This window comes from Lolium perenne, chromosome 6, assembly GCF_019359855.2.
Source record: "Lolium perenne isolate Kyuss_39 chromosome 6, Kyuss_2.0, whole genome shotgun sequence".
NCBI lineage: Eukaryota > Viridiplantae > Streptophyta > Magnoliopsida > Poales > Poaceae > Lolium > Lolium perenne.
This window is the reverse complement of record NC_067249.2, coordinates 13,923,103-13,943,163: the sequence shown is the minus strand read 5'-3', so window position 1 is coordinate 13,943,163 and position 20,061 is coordinate 13,923,103. Positions and strand designations below refer to the sequence as shown.

The window sequence follows — 20,061 nt, the reverse complement described above, 5'->3', positions numbered from 1 at the left end:
CCTTTTTTATTTTAGTTTTATTTAGATGACACTCCTCCCCACCTTTGCTTTCTCAAGCCATGGCTAACCGAATCCTCGGGTGCCGTCCAACAATCACATACCATGGAGGAGTGTCTATTTTTTTGTAAAATTATGAAGGTTGATTAATTTGGGACTGGGAATCCCATTGCCAGCTCTTTTTGCAAAATTATTGGATAAGCGGATGAAGCCACTAGTCCATTGGTGAAAGTTGCCCAACAAGATTAAAAGATAAACACCACATACTTCCTCATGAGCTATAAAACATTGACACAAATAAGAGGTAATAACTTTTGAAGTGTTTAAAGATAGCACTCGAGAAATTTACTTTGGAATGGCGGAGAAATACCATGTAGTAGGTAGGTATGGTGGACACAAATGGCATAGTTTTTGGCTCAAGGATTTTGGATGCATGAGAAGTAATCCCTCTCAATACAAGGCTTAGGCTAGCAAGGTTGTTTGAAGCAAACACAAGTATGAACCGGTACAGCAAAACTTACATAAGAACATATTGCAAGCATTATAAGACTCTACACCGTCTTCCTTATTATATTATTATATTATCTTATTTGTGTATTGTTGCAAGATGATACTATGTTCTAGAAACACAAACATGCATGAGCTTCGTGGGCTAGTCGACGATGAAGCTGCACCTCTGAGATTAATTTTAAATATCAAAAAGATGTTGGTTCTTACAAATTTGGAGTGATTTGTTAGTTTAATTTAAAATCTATGTGTTTCACTTACTATGCATGTAACCCCCATGACCCAACTCCAACTTTCTATTTGTACTCCAAAATTTGTAAATTTAAAATTTTAATATGTGACTGAGTTTGAAATCCAAATTTTGCTCGAGGATCATGCACACGGTTAAGACTTGCATTGACTATTACAGTCTGAATTTACAAGATGTATTACTGTCGTAGCTAGTGTGTACGTACTGTATGATGCTAGTAAGTCGCACGGTTAATCTGCTGTCGGTGATCGTTCGCCGCAAAATCTTAAGAGTTATCTACGGCGCGCGCGTGCTGCTCGTCGGAGGAAGTCTCCGGCGCGGCGGCACCGGCGATGGCGTTGAGCCGGTCGAGGAGCTGCTGTGCCGTGGGCCGTGCCTTGGGGGCCTCGGAGACGCAGGCGCACGCCAGCTCCAGCACCCTCTCCGCCTCCTCCCGGTGCTTCCCTGACGAAGACACGGCGGCGTCGATGGCCTCGTGCCCCCTCCCCTCGCGCCGCAGCCGCACGGCCCACGCGGTGACGTCCCGCGCGCCGAGCCGCGCCGCCATGTCCACGGGCCGCCGCCCGGTGACCAGCTCCACCAGCACCACGCCCATGCTGTACACGTCGCCCGGTACGTGGCCGCCGGCGAGCTCGCGTACTCCGGCGGGATGTACCCCAGCGTGCCCACCAGGTCCGTCGTCACGTGCGTGTCGTCGTTCCCGCTGGCGAGTCGCGCCAGCCCGGTCGGCCAGCCGGGCTTCCATGTCCGCGTCCAGCAGGATGTTGCTCGACTTCACGTCCCGGTGCATCACCCGCGGCCTCGACGCGCCAACGCCATTGCCGCCGCCGTGCAGGTACGCCAGCCCGCGCGCCGCGTCGCGCGCCACCCGCAGCCGCGCCGGCCACGGTAGGGCGCCGGCGCGCTCGTGGAGCCAGTGGTCGAGGCTGCCGTTCTCCATGAAGGGGTAGATGAGGAGGCGGACGTCCTTGCCGACGCGGCAGTAGCCACGGAGCGAGACGAGGTTGCGGTGGCGGACGCGGGAGAGCGCCTCCACCTCGGCGCGGAACTCGCGCTCCATCTGCTGGAAGTCTCCGGAGAGGCGCTTCACGGCGATGTCGCGGCCGTCGGCGAGCGTCGCGCGGTACACCATCCCGAACCCGCCGCACCCCACGATGCGCGAGTCGTCGAAGTCGCCCGTCCCCTTCACCACCTCGTCCAGCGTGATCACCGTCGTCCTCTCGGAGGCGGCGCCATCGTCGTCGTCGCTTGGGAAGAGGAGCACCAAGGTGGACGACCTAGTCGCCTCGAACGAAGAGTCGTCGCAGCTCTCGTCGCCGGCGGCCACCCTGCATGCGTTGTCCTCCTGCCGTCGCCTCGACCACGCCCGCCATGTTGCGGCGAGGCCCACGGCGAGCAACAGCGCAGTGCCCACGCATATCGCCGCCACGACGCCAGCGCTGGCGGCGCTCCTCCTGCGGCCACTGCTCCCGCTCGCGCCGCCCGCGGTTTGATTCCGGTCGCACTTCCGCACGTGGATGCCGCACAGGAACGGGTTACCTGCGAAATCCGCACGGGAGAAGGTGGAGAACTGGCCGCCGACGGGGACTTTGCCGGAGAGGTTGTTGTACGCGACGGTGAAGTGGGAGAGGAAGGTGAGCTGCGTCAGCGACGGCGGGATGGCGCCGGAGAGCGCGTTGTGCGACAAGTCGAGCGACTCGAGGCTTGTCATCCCCGACAGCTCTGGCGGGATGGACCCCGAGAAGCCGTTCCAGCTCAGGTCAACGATGTGCAACCTGGCCAGCGCCCCCATCGCCGGCGGCACTCCGCCAGTGAGGTTGTTCCGCGCCAGCACCAGAGACGGCGGGAAGCTGCTCACCTGGTTGTACTGCCGTCCACTGGCCGACACGTTCCGGCGCATGAAGAACGGGAAGTCCTGCACCGCCGTGTCCTCGTCGTTGCCACTGCCGTTTCCAGCCAGCATCGCCGTCATCCGCGTGAAGCTCGCCGGTATCTCTCCCTGCAGTGAGTTGTTGGAGATGTCGATGTAGAAAAGGCGGTCGAGCTCGCCGAGGAACGGCGGGATCGGGCCGGCGAGTTTGTTCCACGAGATGTCGAGCACCTTGAGCTTGCTGAGCCCGGCGATCCACGCCGGGATGGCGCCAGTGAGCTCGCAGTTGGCGATGACGAGCACCTGGATGTTGGTGAACCCGTCGATCCCGGCCTCCGGCATCGCCTCGCCGCCGTGGAAATTCTTGGTGAGCACGAGGCTCGTCAGGTTGGGCAGGCGCTGCAGTATCATTAATGCCGACGTGACGTTGGAGAAGCCGTTGCCGGTGAGGGAGAGGAATGAGATGGACCGGAACGCGGCGAAGGACGGCGGTATCTCGCCGGTGAGGCGGTTGCGGCCGAGGTTGAGCGCCGTCATGCCGGCGCATTCGGGGAGGCTGGCGGGGATGGGGCCCGTGAAGTGGTTGGCGCCGAGGTCGAGGTACACGAGGCGGTTCACGGCGCGGAAGTCAACGCCGATGGCGCCGGCGAGCGTGTTGTTGCGGAGGTTTAGGACGCGGAGGTTGACGCAGAGCGAGAGCGTGGCGGGGAGGCTGCCGTTGAGCAGGTTGCTGGGCGCCGAGAGCTCCTGCAGCGTGCCGGCGAGCGCGTCGAACACCTCGGGCAGCGCGCCGGAGAAGGCGTTGAAGGAGAGGTCGAGCCGCACGAGGGCGGTGAGATTGCGGAGCCCCGGGGAGATCCCGCCGGAGAGAGAGTTGGTGTGGAGGACGAGGATCCGCAGCGACGTGGCGGCGAAGAGGTCGTCGGGGAGGGCGCCGGTGATGCCGTTCCCGTCGAGCGAGAGCTCGGTGAGCGACCGGCATTGGGCGAACCCGGCTGGGAAGTCACCCGAGAGCCTGTTCATGGACAGCCGTAGGACCTGCAGCCCCGGCGACGAGGCGCACACCGCGGCGGCGTCGACGGGGCCGGAGAACCCGTTGCCTGACGCGTCGAACGCCGTGAGGTTCGCCCCGCCGGGGAGCACCGGCAGTGCACCGCTGAACGCGTTGTACGACACGTTGAACACGCGTATTGCCGGGAGCGAGATGGAGAGGGAGGTAAGCGTGCCGGCGAGCGCGTTGGAGCTGACGTCGAGCGCCTCGAGGAAGCTGAGCCGGAGGATGCCTGCCGGCAGCGCGCCGCGGAGCGCGTTGCCTGAGAGGTTGAGCACGCGGAGGGCCGTCAGGTCGGTGAGCGACGCGGACACCTTCCCACGGAGCGTTCGGTTGGGCAGCACCACCCCGACGACGGACGCGCCGGAGCAGAGAACGCCGGGCCACGCGCAGCAGTCTTCATCGGGCGCGGCAGGCCAGCCGGCGACCAGAGCGTCGAGGCCAGCAGAGAAGCCTCTCAGCGCGTGGAGGTCGCTGGACCCGCAGGGAGGCGAGGACTGCGCCGCGCCGGTCCGGCACCGCGACAGCAGCAGGATCGCCGGCAGCAGCAGCAACCGCAGCGCTGCCACCAGTGCACTACCTCTGCCTCGCCCCATTGATCATAAGCATGGACGCATCAAGAATCCGAGCTTCTTGCTTGTTTGTCTGTCAGCTAGGTTTGACTCTTGGCTAACTATGTTTAAGTTCTTATATCGATCTTCTCCATGAAAATCAAATGGTTGTCTCGGATGTATCAGGACTTATATCTACGTATGTATACATATGCACCAACTGGTGTGGAGCATATTGTTTTGGGTGATGTGTCATTTTCTTTCCATCTTTCTGATCACAGTGGAGGAGGAGCTTGATCAATTAGCTTAGTTTAATGGCAAGGTGAATGTGACCTCGCCGGTGGCCGGTCAAGGAGGGGAAGCAGGTCAACGGTCGTAGGATGGTAACACGTGGCAATCCAGCCGCAGGTATATTAGTGTAACCTTGGAGACTAGAGGGCCAATTAAAAACTAGCCTAATTACCTAATTCGTCAGTATAATCACCAGCCTCAGAAGTCAGAATGACCTTCCAAACTGCTGAATTTCTGTGTGAGAAATATTATTATCAACAGCAGGAGACAAGTTGAGAAGGAACGAGACAACGAGTACACGAGACAAGTCGCAGCCGTCTCCCTAACAAACTATCTACGTATCTATGTGGAGAAAGAAATTACAAGTTGCAGTAGAAAATGCAGGTGCATTCTACCGACATAGAAAAAAGATACTCAAGTCTACGCCTTGATCATGCCTTCCTAAGCAAGCATATTAAAAGGAAAAACGGCCGGCGCAGATGACTTAGTGTTTAGATCAGCAGAAGCTTCCTCTGTCTGCATGTACATGCATGCACTTAGCTGCCAAAAAGTCAGATCAGATAGTATTATTATTTTCTTATTATAAGTTTTTTACCATCTCTAGCTTGTCATCAAATGTTACCAACCGGTGTAATTGTCAGCGTCAGGTTCAAGTGAAACTGGGGATTAGTTAGTCTAGGATTGAGCTTGGTTAGTAATAATTTACTACTAATTACATTCTGTTTTAGGACTTAGTTACCACATATAAACAAATGAGAAGTTTGGGGTTAGTGGTTTTACCGTTTACTAAGATTGGTGAACTTCACCGAGGATTAGTTAAGGATCGGTCTAGAACACTAGCACATCAACCACTTGCAGTTTGTTGCAGCCAAAAACAAAAATAATTGGCAAGTTTACTTGCTGAACGAAACAATTGACAAGTTGAACAATAATATGTAGGATGTTCAGAAATCCAAACCAAAAAGAATTTGACATGTCACTTCAACAAGTTCAGGTATGGAAGGATGGAAGGTCTCTTCATGAAGCAATCACCCAAGTAGGTTTTTGAGCAGCTTAAAGGCCTAAGATAATGGAGCTGTTGGCTGTTGCTAACTAAGAGAATTGACATAGGATTGTATTAAAAGGACTGTTGATGAAGCAACCAAGTAGGTTCCTGAGCAATTCAAAGTCTAACTATAAGAACTGAGATACGACAGTACTATTTGTTTTGCATTATCAAATTGCTCTTCCCATGCTTACTTGTGCTGCATGATTGACCTAAACTAACCATTTTTCATGCTTAAGACTGAAAGGGTCAGCCCGGATAAACCGCAAAGAAAATGGAATGTAAGCCTTGAATAACCTGCAACTAGTTCATGATGAGCTACACGGAAACATTGACATGTACTAAGAAAAACTCCATGACCAAATTTTTTTTGGGACCAAGACAAAGATATCTAGGAGCTAGCAGCCCTTCAGGTACACTCCAAGTGCCATCTTTACCAGTAACAGAATCTATCAGCAGCTAGCTAATTAGCTGCACTAATACTAATCAATCTGTCTTGGATCAGGACCAAAGGCATGCTTCATTGTTACTCTAAGAGAAAAGGCACACTGCAGCTGACCAACTGATCAGGGCAAGATGGCTCATAAGATAGCTTCATGTAGTGATTTGTAACTAATTAATCGTTTAATTAATTTTTCGTTCACCCTGGTCCAAGGTTTTATGTACCAAGATCACCCGCAGCTTTAGTTTCCACTAGCACAAATTGTAGCAACATTTCTAATATTCTAGTGACCACTCATGTATCTGCAAAGTTAGCATCAAAATGACAGGGTACAAGGCACCTAAAGATGTTCATCAGGATATGATAAACAAAACCACATGATTATTATGGGTCAGCCACAGTACCGTTGCCATGTAGACCAGAGGCTATCTTTTTTCTTATCTATGTGGTTCTTCATTTCTGGGTTTTATATTTGATAATGTCTGATGATGGTGCAGCCTTTTGCTTAATTAGCTTTCCTTAATCTCATGATGACCACTGGATTGAAGCAACGGCTCACAGCATGTCAACCATCTGTGCAGGCATAAAATATGTTGGGATGGAGCTGGTGGAATCCACTTGTTGTCTAAAGATGTCAGAGGATGTTGCTGCAGATCTTCATGGCCACTTCTTGCTATCCTTATCAGACCTAAGATTTATTTTTAAATTTATAACAAGATTTAGTTTATATATATTTTTTGTTGGGGTTGGAACAAAATACCAGACTTCTTTATGTATGTCCAGAAATATGATAATATGGTATGATTTCAGAGATTGTGTACAGCTATGAACTTGCTAAAAGCCAGTTTGGATTTTTTTTAATTAAACAATGTTCCTCTAACAACTGTAGTGAACATTAGTTTCATCAAATAAAATATTTTTAAATAATGCTCCTCTAACAACTGTAGTGAACATCATTTTCATCAAATAAAATACTCCACTCAGTTGGTCTAGAAGGATCTAGTATGCTGCACTACTACTAATTAGTGCTGAAGTTGGTACCCTTTTATTTCACAAAAAAAAGAGCACACAAGAGCTGCACAAGTGTCAAGCACCAACTAAATAGCCACTCTTAGCCTCATAATCCCCTCCATACTAGTGCTACACTTGCACCCAGATCGACACATAATATTCGCCCCTGTAAATTAAGATTGAATGTGATAATCTCAGTGTTTTCTTGTGGTGGTAACACGCCATTACGACAGTGGATATCAGCTAAAGATAATCAAATTAAATAGGAACCAAGCACATTTAGATGTGCTTGCTAGTCCATGTGGACTCTATTTGTTGGTGATAATAAAAAGGAGGGGAATTGGGAATCCATCCATTGCTTTGTGGAAGGGTTAACAGTCAGGTAGAAAAAAAAAGTTGCAGCACTTGGAGACAGTGGACCGGCAACGTCCATCCATCTGCTGGTCTCTGTGTAGTGCATGTAGACAGGCTCTCAAGTGGAGCAGACAACAAACTTTAAGCAACTGATTGGTAGGCAAAAAGTCCAACTAGGAAGTTATTCCATTTCTTCAACATATGTTGATAATCATGGCTGATCCTCCGAGGAGGCCATGTAGGGCATCACTGGTTCAAACAAACTCGGAACATACAAAAATTATGTGGGTTGTTGATTTGTACAGGTAAATCCACAGGAACTTTTCCTTCAGGATTCATTTGCTCTACAGTTTATATGAAAAACATTCCATTGACTCGAACCACCTGAAAATATTCTTTATGATTTACCATGAGTGATCAAACGTCATTTCATTCTTGTAGATTTTAGATGGCATGTCATTGTAATACCAGTTTTTTTTGATTCATGTGTTTTGGAATCCTGACGATAAAAAACATCCTGGATTCTATTTTGAAAGAAGTCAAGAGTTTCCGGACTTAGATTATCACACAAATACAAAGTAATTGTATCCAAAGTTAAACCACAGCAATTTGGCCATTTTTCACATGCTCATAGTTTCCTCTGGGCTCGTGCTTACTTGGCGCTACAGGCATTCATCCTGGATTCCTATGGACAAGTATTCATTCAAAAGGGAGCTCTACATCTTTTGAGAATTCCAAGAACATGTGTTCACGAGAAATTCAGCTTGAACCTTCCACTCTAAAAGACGGCATATCCATTTCAAGTACAAAAAAAAATACCCCTCACCTTAAGTTCCTGATTTTGGTGAGGCACAGCAAGATGTGGCTCGTGTCAAAAGAGCTCTGCATGAATTCGACGAACCTCCTGCCGTGACTGCAGTTCTCCCATTGTCTCGGCCGCACTCCGGCTGCACTCCACAGTTTTTGAGAGACATGCCATGGCTCACCTACACTGACGACGAGGCTTCTGGATAAGCCTACATAGGAAGTGATGTTGGGCTTTAGCTCCTGTTCAGCTCTTGCTCTGCCATTACATGATCCATTGTCTTGTTCAACTTGTGAAATATGTCACCTTCATTTTAATATGATCAGCTCCTCTGAGAACATGTCTGGACTACTCAAGCAAAATTTTCTCCCAGGAGGTTTCTAATCCTCGAAAGTGTGTCTGCTTCTTCTAATATGCTCAACTTCCTTGTGACCTCACCTATTCAAGCGACTTCAAAGGAGCATTTTCACATCATTTGCTTAGCTAGGTAGATTCTTTAAGGCATCGAAGGATCTGCCTATTCGTTCTTCTATCCAGGCAAGTCTCCTCTCAAGTTTTAGCACACTAGTATGCATAATCCTAATATCAACTTCTGCAAGCTTGGCAAATGAGCGTATCAACATGTAATAATCAGCATGTCCAACACAAAGAAGACTGCCAGTTATTGTCTTTCTTCTATAGTGAATATAACCATCTGATTTTAGCCACTTCCTTGGCGACATATAACAAAATCCATGATCTTCCATTTCTGACTTAGTATGTTGTATCCCTGGTGATGCAGAAAAGCACCTTGCACCAACAAACGTTCCATCTCGACCTCGTTTATTCACTCCACTGGTGGTTCGCATTTCCTCCATGTGTGCTTTTGCATTCTCATCCTACAATGCAAAAGTTTTAGTCATAAAGTCAACAAGAATCACCCACAAAGGACATGTAGATAATCCTCCAGGTGCTACATCTGTACAAATTTGAAGCTCAAATAATCTGCACATAAAATTAAGATTTTTTTATGAATAGCAACTCATGTTCTTTATCTTTTAATTTATAATTTGGCAGTTCTTAAAAAATTGAATTGTATTTGGTTTCTAAAATCATTTACAATTTTTTTGTTCTGATTTTGTTCCTGAAAAAGCATCCATAGATACAAGGTTGGTAATGGTACGCACTCAAGGTTCAGAAAGGCTAAATCAGTAGATTTGACGTTCAAAACAAATATGCGATTAGAATAAAATATTAAAATAGTTAACTTCTTATGATAGCAACTTCCTTGTTCTTCATCTATAATTTTATGACTTGGCAATTCCTCAAAATAAATAAATAATAGTTTGAACCAATTGTGTTTGGTTTCCAAGATCATTTATGATTTTTTTGGTGCTGAATTTGTTCCTGAAATAACATCCCTACATAAAAACTTGTTTATGGTCTGCACTCAAGGTTCAGAAAGGCACTAGACGCTGGGCTGGCATTTTGTGTTTGCCTAGCCTGTCTAGGTGGCGCATTGGTAACAGCAGCTCCTCCCTTCTTCTCCCTCACCGGTGAGGTCACTTCCCTACCAGAGAGGTCGATTCCTGGCTGGCCGTCTAGACCATTACCTAGTGCCAAGTCTCCTCGTTCAGCTGTCGCCTAGCGCTAATGAGTGTGTAGGCCAGCGCCGAGGGACATAGATTTTTAACCTTGTTCACATTACATATTGATTTTATCATAATGTCGGTACAGCTAATAAGTAATAACCTCAAAGTAAACTAAACCAGGCCATGGGAGTGAAATATTGGAATCGAGCAACAATAATAAGATTAGGGCAAGATTTATTTTTTAGTCAGATAAGATGAGCAGTAATCATGATGGACACAATCTTTGAGAGCCACACTACAATTTCACCGCTAGATGCAGAAAAAGGAATAAGGGTTGACAACAGCATCAAGTTGGGTGCATTACCTCTTTTCCTTTGTACATATCATGAAAGTCTCTATCAAGTGCTCCTCTTCAACTGAACATGCAATCCCAGGAAAGACAACATCTTTGCAGTATTTGAGATAAGAGTGAAGGTCCTTCGAATAGTCTGCAGAATCAGGAAGCTTATAGACAAATTTTGTACCAGTACTAAGTATTTGGTCCGGTCAAATAATTGTCACCCTAGAGTGAATTCAGTCAGACCCAAACCATATAATTTGAACATACATATCACTGTGAACATCTATATTAGATACTAGATGAAAATGGCATGCTCACTTCTTATCAAATATACTTGACATTACTGTACTTCCATACTTTCCTTAGGATATAAAATAACAAAGTATATTGGTTTAGATAAAAATCCAGTTACAGTGCAAAAGTGAAGTTACCGAGGTCCATCTGAACAAAAGAAAGGGAGAATTATAGCTTTGTCTTAGTTGAATGTTTGAAACATAATGATATGTTCTATACTATATGTTTGAGTAAAAAAGCATAAGAATATGCTTATTGGACAATCCAAAGGTACTAGCAGAACAACAGTATAGGAGGGACGTTGCAAGTTAGACTAGTGGCCTTACACATAGGAGGGCATAACTTATTAACACGGGACATACAACATGGCTACTTGTACTAGAAGCTAGAATAACATGTATTTAGTAACATAAGAGCTAAGTACATAAACCACAACTTGACATGTGTAAATTACAAGATGCTACTGAAAGTTATCATGTGCGACATCATTTTTGTCATAGGCATCTGCAAGAGTGCATAATAATTCTCTTGCGCGGAACTCCTCACTGGTGCTGCTATCAGCATCAGGCTTCACCTGCATTTCTTGCTGCCAGAAATCTCCTGAATAAAATAAAAAAAAGTAAAGTTCAGTCCATCATATCTATGATAGCTCTTCCATGACATGAGCCTATATGGAATACTGACCTCCCATATCCCTTGACCATTGATGTTATACTCAACTCTTAGGGCACGTACAATGGGGTGATGTCAGCCTTCCCTTAGAGATGCCACGTCAGATTTTTGCTTAGTTGGAGGAGAGAGAATGAAGAGAGAGAAGACTGTCTTCCCTTAGCTAAGGGATCATCTCTTACGAAATAAGGGAACACTATTTTCTCCATTGTATCACATATGTCTTTCCTTAGCAACAAATTTTCTACCAAAATTTAGTTATTAATATTAATTGCTAGAGATGGCAGTAAGAGATAATGCGATGTATGACTTATATCTAATACCTTCTCTAACTGATGTGGCGGGGTAAGGAAAGGCATGCCTTCTCTACCATTGTACATGCTCTTAGAGCCATGATTAGTATAGCCATTACACAGACCCGTGTAGGGACCCTAGCTGGATTACCAGAAAACCATAGCTCTGCAGGCATTGCCCACTCATAGATGCGGCAAGCGTGAGGGAGGATTCTTTGTACCGGCAGAGACAAGTCATTCAAGCAGCGTCGAGCAATAGCATAGAAATTAACTGAAGGAAGCCGCAAGCCTATTCTTCGCGCTATGGACCCAACTGCAGCTTCCAGTTGCCACGCTCCAATCACTTGGACCAGCCTGAACAGTTGTCTTGCATTCAGAGAGCAATACTCTTTTAGAGAGCTGTCGAGAAGCCTGTCCACTTGGGTAAACGCTGCCACGTAAGGGAGCTTGCGCCCACCTGTAAATGTCGGTCGGTAGGATGGCTTTCCGGGCGATATCACAGGCCAGGAAGCAGATTGGCAGTGTCGAGTGCAGCGGCAGCATCGTCCTCAACAAGCACAGAAAGACGAACTGAACCCTCCGCCTGTCTTTCCGAGCCGAGGCTTCATCCGCCCATTCGCATTTCAAATCTTGATGTTTCCGTTGGCCTGCACACAAAAGGAACATACGTTTGTTCAAGTTTCGTTCTGGTTTTTTTTTATATGGCAATAAAACTAAACAAGAGCGGGCGGCACCTCCATATGAAGTAGAACAGTTGGGTCTCCGGTCAGCCTCGTCGTCGGCGAGCACCTTCCTTGCCCACATTTCGTCGAACACCTTGGAGGCAGCGATCAACCGAAACCAGACGGTTCCAGCCACGCTGCAGACGAGCGCGCCCACCTGGTGCCTGTCCACCAGCGCCTCCAGCTGCCGCTGCGGGATCAGCTGCAGCCCCTGCACGTAGCGCCGCCGGAACCCAGCCCCCAGCTCATCCGGCTCGCCCCAGGACACGAAGTCGCGCGCGCGGCTCGTCGTTGAAGGCAGCCGCAAGAGAGTCGTGCTCGGGGGAGAAAATTGCACAGACCAGTAACTCTTGGGTCATTGTTGCACAAATCAGTGACTCTAATATTTTGTTGCACAAACCAGTGACTCTAGGGGTAATTGGTTGCATGGAGCTCTAATTAACAGATTATGCAATTAAACAACATGCTTGCAGAGAGGATTAAAACAGTTATTAGATGGATAGGCTCCAAACGAGTTTCCCATGAACGGTTTTCTTTAAGTAGGTGCCAGTAAAGAATTAACCGCCTTCAATCAAATATTTTCGGAGGTGCTCGAAATTAAAACCTGTCTCCAATAATTTTGGAGGCGGTTAGCGTGTCGGCAATAAAAGAATTTTCAGAGGTGGTGGAAAATAAAACCTCCCCTTGGGTCGATTGAGGGGCGGTCAGAAAATGCGCCCGCCTAGAGATTTTATTCTTTGGAGGAGGCGTCAAATAAAAACCGGGTTCGAGTCTTGATTTAGTATACAATGGCTAGTTTTTACTGTCCGAAAAAATTCGGAAATCCGAAAATAACGGCTATGTTGCACTAGAATTTCTGCCCAATGTTATCCAATTGGATTGTTTTCCCAAGGAATGGGAATCGCAAGGAGGGCGAACACGAATACCGGACGCTCCGGCTTATTCACCAGAGCGGTGTGATAATATTTAGATAGTCTGCAGACAACAACTGTGAAAACATGGATAGCCCGTAGACATTCAGACGGCCCATATATAGCAGATCCGGATGGATTATTCGGTCATCACCGCCGCTTAGAGGCGGTGAGGGTTTTTTTATACCGACTCCAATATCTTTGGGACGTCCGTAAAAAGTCGAGCGTCCCGGAGGTGTAAAGGCGAGCCGTATATGTAGCCAACTGTGTGTGTGCAAGCGGTCGATTATATCACCCACTCTGAAGAATGGATTTTTGGAGGTGGTCCAATGAAAATCCCAACCACGGGCACACCTCCTCCAATTGCCGGGATCTGTACTAGTGATACAAAATCATTCAGATTTTAGTTTCTAAGAGCATCTCCAGTCGCGTCCCCTAAACGGGACCCACTGCTCGAGTGCCTCCCGCCACTGCCGTGGCCCTTAACGCCAAATATCCGCCCCGCGCCGCCGCCGCTCTTCCTGGGCGGTGGCGGAGAAAGGGATACCGGTGGCTGTGGTGGCTGCCATTGAGCCGGGAGGGCCTTTTATAGACGCCGACGTCAGGAAGAAAGCGCGGGAAGATGCGAGAAACAACATGAAGAAAGCGCGGGAACGCGCGGTGGCGTGCGAACGCTGGCTACACATGGAGGCTGCGCAGCACCGACGAGACTTCTCGCCTGCCCCTCCGTCGCCATTAAGGTAAAGCTGCGACGCTTCGATCGGCTCCGCCACTCCCCGCCTGGCTTTTCATTATGTCTGGCGTGCCCGGAACGTCCCCTGTGTAGCGGGGACGGCTTCGGGGCGCCGAACACTGTATTGGGCCGCGCCGGACAAAAAAACGTGTTTGGGGGACGCGGTTGAAAACCGCTCATGGGGAAACTCGTTTGGAGCCTATCCATCTAATAACCGTTTTAGTCCTCTCTGCAAGCACATTGTTTAATTGCATAATCTGTTACTTAGAGCTCCATGCAACCAATTACCCCTAGAGTCACTTGTTTGTGCAACAAAATATTTGAGTCACTGGTTTATGCAACAATGACCCCAAGAGTTGCTGGTTTGTGCAATTTTCTCTGCTGGGGGTGGGATGGAGGGGTTGGGGCGGCGGCGGGTGATTTTATATCGTAGGGGTCGGCGGCCGTCTTCGGGGTGTGGGTGTGCACGGCGTCGCACGAGAAGAATCCGTCCACGTCGGGTCTGTAGACTTCGGCGAATCCGCAGGCTTTGCATACCAGGGGCATGCTTCCGCCTCCACCGCCGCTGTAGCGATATGGGGATGCACCACTGAAGTCATCCATGGGAGAGATGTGGGTTTGCGACTTCGGAGTCCAGAAGCGGGGGGTGGGAAGTCCGGCGTCGCACACGGCGCGGCTTCGTCAGGACGGCGGCGGCGCACGGGACGTCAGGACGGCAGAGCAAAGATCATAAATAACGAGATAATCAAAATTACTCTTTTTTTTAGGCCCGCTACTACAACTCGCAAATAAATGGGCTCGACACAGTAACAGGCCTAGTACTGTCCACCTGGTGGCCTAATGATACAGTCCATCAATAGTCCGCCAATGCATAGTCATCAGCACACGACTCGAAACCCTCGCCGTTGTGTCGGTTGTGGCTGTCTTCGGACTAGCCGATGTAGGGTTGTGCTACGCTCCTTGCTCGCATCGAATGGTAGTTTTCTTGTACTCAGACCACTGCATTCCATAAAAATATGGTACTCCTTTGGCATACTCTAGAAAAAACTCGCTGTTATGAGGATGACACGTCGTGGCCAACAACGTCGCGGTGCGGAGGAGGTCACGCTTGCATTGACGTTGGTGTACCCTCTCTCTGGCAACGCACACGGGGCCATCTAGGCATGCGGGGGAGGCGGTGGCCGACGAGCACTCTGGTAAGTGAATTTTTTTAGTCCCACATTGATTGCGTAGTTGGAGCAGGATTGGTATATAGATGTTGGACTCGGCGAGGTCGTAACCAAGTAGCATGAGGATTAGAATAGAGCGTTTAGTATAGGTTAGGGAAGGTGTGTATAGGGTTAGGGTTAGGAGGGTGCAGGTAGAGTAGAGGAGAGAGCTATGCATGGGGGCAGAGGTAACGCCGCAGGGGGGGCTATGCTCTAGGCGACAATGGGGGCAGGGGTAATGGGGATGCTATGCCGAGCCTCGACAACAGAGGGGGGGGGGGGATGAAAGAGAAGCTATGTTTCTCAGGAATATGATCAAATTAGGAGGGTGTAAGGGGGTCATTCCTAAAATAAGTATAAAATACTACTTGAAATAAATCAAGAAAGGCTCCACCCATCACAATCACCTCTTTTTGTTCAATCCAGCTGAGTTAATCAACATTTTAAAGTCGATTCCGATTTGGTGTGAATAGCATTGATCTACATTGTAATTTCAGGGTCGTTTAACTATTTGTGGCTGATATGTAATACTGCAACTTTGTATTTATACACATAAAATTTCAGCTTGAATTCTAGTAAGTTTGTCATCTTCCTCGCGTAAATGGTATCACCATACCATTGCAAAGGCAGCATAAAACATAATTTCTTTTACATTTCGATTGCAGCAAACTTAAACTGCAATTGGACTACTTGATACTAATCATCCATTACAAATAAGTTGCCTAGAAGTTAAAGAAGATTTATTATTTCATACCATTGGCAAGGGGCACGCATCATCACGGTCGATACCATGGTTGAGCATGAGGATGATGTTGGTGACAATACATAATGAAGTACTAATTGTTTGGGGATAATTAGTTGTTCCTTCCAAATACATTATTATGGAGTACCAATTATTCTATAGATGGATCATATTAATTTCTTCCCAAACATAGGAGGTATTTAAGTGTTTTCATTAATTATTCTATATATAGAATACCTAAATATATCATCTTCTCTATAGCATTAATTACTTCCATATGTAGAATACAAAAAGATATCTTCCTCCTCGCCTATAAATACACATACTGAATCTTCTACTTATCATATCCAATTTGCAAATAGAAAGCCACAAGAAGTCAAGAACACAAGATGAGAATCCCATTCTTGCTCCTCACCATCCTACTTCTTTCTCTCCAATGCAATGCTTCCGCAGTTGATGGAAATGGGAAGGTGCAGAACCTCCTCTTCTACCTTCACAACACCCACAGTGTGAGTGATCCATCCTCGGTCCTCGTTGCACAAAATACCAATGCCACAGCCCATGCTCGTGGCTTAGTGCCATTTAGCTCTGTCTATGTGTTCGATGACGTGCTTACCGAGGGGACCGCAAGTACATCTAAGGTGGTTGGAAATGCGCAAGGCTTTTACATTGAAACAGGAAAAGATGGGTACACGATCTTGGAAACTATTGACTGTGAGTTGACGGATGGTCCGTTCAAAGGCAGCTCATTCTTGATGTCCTCAAGAAACCAATTCAGTAATCCAACCAGGGAGCTCCCTGTTGTTGGTGGTCGTGGTGCGTTTCGAATGGCCCAAGGGTACGGCTTGCTTAGGACGGTGTGCGTTGACTGTCTCGACGCCGTGAACCCGTCCAAGGGAGATATCATCGAGTATAATGTGACTCTCTACCTCCGCTGAGTTTATGTATGGTTGTCATGTATTTCTTGTGGCGATAATAACAATAGTTGATGGTTGAATTTTCCTGTTACTGTGCCTTGTAAAATTACCACATAATACCCTCAACATGTCATGTCAAGCTTGTATGTCATTGCTTTGCCAAAACTGTCATGTCTTACTATTTCAAGTCTCAGACCAACACTACGGCTCTCAAATCATTTCTTGCTTTTGGGCCTTTATGTACCTTTCGTTCGAAACTAGCACACCATGCTAGGAGCTGCAGAGCGGCAGATGTGACATTGGTATTGATCTGTGTGATTCTTAGAATATTTAAGATGTCTGGCATGAGTGGTAGGTGCGAGCGTCTGCGTTTCGGAAAAATAAAAAAAAAATACTCAAAACAAAAAAAGGATATCTGGTTGAACCTTGCACTGCTCAACATTGCACGATTCTTAGATTTTTTTCCCAATCGGAGAGGGATATAATCATCTTCCATCGAGGAGTACTCCATGCCACGGATCACCCTGCAGGCTGCAGATCGCACAATGCAGATCCACTGGTGATCAATGGCAGATCAGAAGATGGAGGCAAACAGAAGCTGGAGGCCCTCGCCCACGCCATGCTCGACGTCTCGCCAGGCCCGGTCCTGAGGTTTCGAGGGTCTGGGGCGAGACAAAAAAACTAGGGCCCTTTATACATACTTAATGTTATAATACTTGTATCCAAAAATATTAATGCAAAATACTATAGTATATATTATATTAAAAAATCGAACATAACTAGAAGCAAACTCGCTGATGATGGTATATCAATATTACTCTTGCTATTATCATAGTGACTGTTTAGTCGTGCCACCATTGTGGTTGGTGGTTACAGTAATGAGTAATGAATACACTGGCCATGGTTGGGAATCTCTTGTCCAAAAATGAAGAAGTAGCGGCCGCGTAGAGGACACAACATATAATGAATTGAATTTGTACCTGGTTATGGTGTTGCAATTCTTGTTCTTCCTCTCAACTAATATCTACACTAAAATTCTATAATTCTTTTTTGATTTACATCATATATTTTATGACTGTTGGCTACAGATCATCTACCGCTTTCCTTGCACGCCACCTAGGCCCTCTCCAATACATTGCGTTGTATCTTTGATGCGCTAGTTGCACTAGTTTATTTTTTTGACATACTCATCACACTAGGTTGGATGTTCTATTTTTTTCGTGATTAGAACAACTAACCAAAACACTAGTAAAATAATCAGAGGCGTGAAAAGGAAAATAAGTTTTTTTTGGGGAAAATGAGTTGATTGTCTGTACTCACCGGCCCCATTGTCAACACCCGGATTTTTAAGTCCAGATGCCTGTTATGCCATACATCGCAATCCCAGGAATATTGTTGTTGCGAGACATAACAGTTGAATATCATAAGTCATCATTCATTACATACCATAGTCGTATTACAAATAGAGATCACATGATCCATATTACACAAATGGTTGATCTATTGATCAACATACACCAAGTTCATAGTTTCATAGCGAAAGCGTAACGTAGAAGGGACTCTCTAGTCCACAGGCCAACGTCTGACGTCAGAAGGCTCCCTAGTTGTCGTGGGCGTCCTGCGGGTCGTCTTCTTCATGCTGTGGTTCTGCTTCAAAATCTGGCCATTTGAATAGCCAGGGACACAGCCGTGAGTACTTTAAAGTACTCGCAAACTAATACTAAGGTAAGTGCTAACAATCCTAGTAAGGGGGTGCTAAGCTCTAGTTTATTTTGCATAAAGCAGAATTTGTTTCACAAACATTTTTGTAAACAACTCTTTATGTACCAACTACTCAAGTGGGAACATTAGTGTCATTCCCACAACTCTGTTGTGATTCCAAGTCAAAGTCTCCATTCAAGTTCAAAGTCATAAGTCACCCTTCACCATTCATAGTTTTCGAAAAGTTCTGATGACGGAACAGTATGGCCTTTCCAATCCCATAACCGAGGACGCGGCTATTCGAATAGGTTTAACTCTGCAGAGGTGGTACACTTGTGCCACAACAATTGCAATAGCTCGTCAGTAATCGGCTCGATTTATCGTACGCAAGACGCGAACTACCAATCATAACCTTTCATTTACACACCCTAGTATAGGCACCTCTCCCCATGAGCTTGGCCTCCCGGTGAAGACCAACTCATCAACCTGGGAACTGCACAGGGCTTGGGCCGGACATTCACCTCATTTCGCATCATATCGTATCGTTTCTTTTGTGGTAGAGGCAGCTTTCGGCATAACCCCGATGACGCTTGTTTAGAGGGAACCCATACTAAGACACACAAACTTCCAGTTAAGCCCTACCCAGATTCAGGTATTGTGGGGGTACGGTAAAATTGGAATGGTATCGCATCCGAACCCAACCATCAGTATTTTTGTAAAATTCACCAAGTCATTCACCAGTCATATTCACCTTCAAAAATCATTCAATGGAATGCATCTTCATTCCAGGGTTTCAAAACTCTGGAATGAAGATGCATTCCATTGAATGATTTTTGAAGGTGAATATGACTGGTGAATGACTTGGTGAATTTTACAAAAATACTGATGGTTGGGTTCGGATGCGATACCATTCCAATTTTACCGTACCCCCACAATACCTGAATCTGGGTAGGGCTTAATCGGAAGTTTGTGTGTCTTAGTATGGGTTCCCTCTAAACAAGCGTCATCGGGGTTATGCCGAAAGCTGCCTCTACCACAAAAGAAACGATACGATATGATGCGAAATGAGGTGAATGTCCGGCCCAAGCTCCCGTGCAGTTCAGGTTGTGGCTTGGTCTTCACCGGGAGGCCAAGCTCATGGGGAGAGGTGCCTATACTAGGTGTGTAAATGAAAGGTTATGATTGGTAGTTCGCAGATCGCGCACGATAAATCGGGCCGCTTACTCCTGACGAGCTATTGCAATTGTTGTGGCACAAGTGTACCACCTCTGCAGAGTTAAACCTATTCGAATAGCCGCGTCCTCGGTTATGGACAGTTGGAAAGGCCATACTGTTCCGTCATCAGAACTTTTCGAAAACTATGAATGGTGAAGGGTGACTTATGACTTTGAACTTGAATGGAGACTTTGACTTGGAATCACAACAGAGTTGTGGGAATGACACTAATGTTCCCACTTGAGTAGTTGGTACATAAAGAGTTGTTTACAAAAATGTTTGTGAAACAAATTCTGCTTTATGCAAAATAAACTAGAGCTTAGCACCCCCTTACTAGGATTGTTAGCACGTACCTTAGTATTAGTTTGCGAGTACTTTAAAGGACTCACGGCTGTGTCCTCGGCTATTCAAATGGCCAGATTTTGAAGCGTAATCCACAAAGCATGAAGAAGACGACCCGCAGGACGCCCACGACAACTAGGGAGCCTTCTGACGTCAGACGTTGGCCTGTGGACTAGAGAGTCCCTTCTACGTTACGCTTTCGCTATGAAACTATGAACTTGGTGTATGT

At 46.9% G+C, this 20,061-nt stretch overlaps 1 protein-coding gene and 2 pseudogenes across 1 annotated transcript; 1 reads left to right on the top strand and 2 right to left on the bottom strand.

Moving 5' to 3' along the window:
* Positions 1-895: 895 nt before the first annotated feature.
* On the bottom strand, positions 896-4,331 carry LOC127308813 (phytosulfokine receptor 1-like; annotated as a pseudogene).
* Positions 4,332-7,846: 3,515 nt separating this feature from the next.
* On the bottom strand, positions 7,847-14,310 carry LOC127310766 (TATA box-binding protein-associated factor RNA polymerase I subunit B-like; annotated as a pseudogene).
* Positions 14,311-16,046: 1,736 nt separating this feature from the next.
* Positions 16,047-16,595, top strand: LOC127310452 (dirigent protein 4). The gene has a single exon (XM_051341129.2). It carries the CDS (start codon positions 16,047-16,049, stop codon positions 16,593-16,595), a length of 549 nt encoding a protein of 182 aa, XP_051197089.1.
* The last annotated feature ends 3,466 nt before the right edge of the window (positions 16,596-20,061 follow it).

Excerpts from the sequence above, each read along its gene's own strand:
- LOC127310452 (XM_051341129.2), top strand. The coding sequence starts at position 16,047 with ATGAGAATCCCATTCTTGCTCCTCACCATCCTACTTCTTTCTCTCCAA.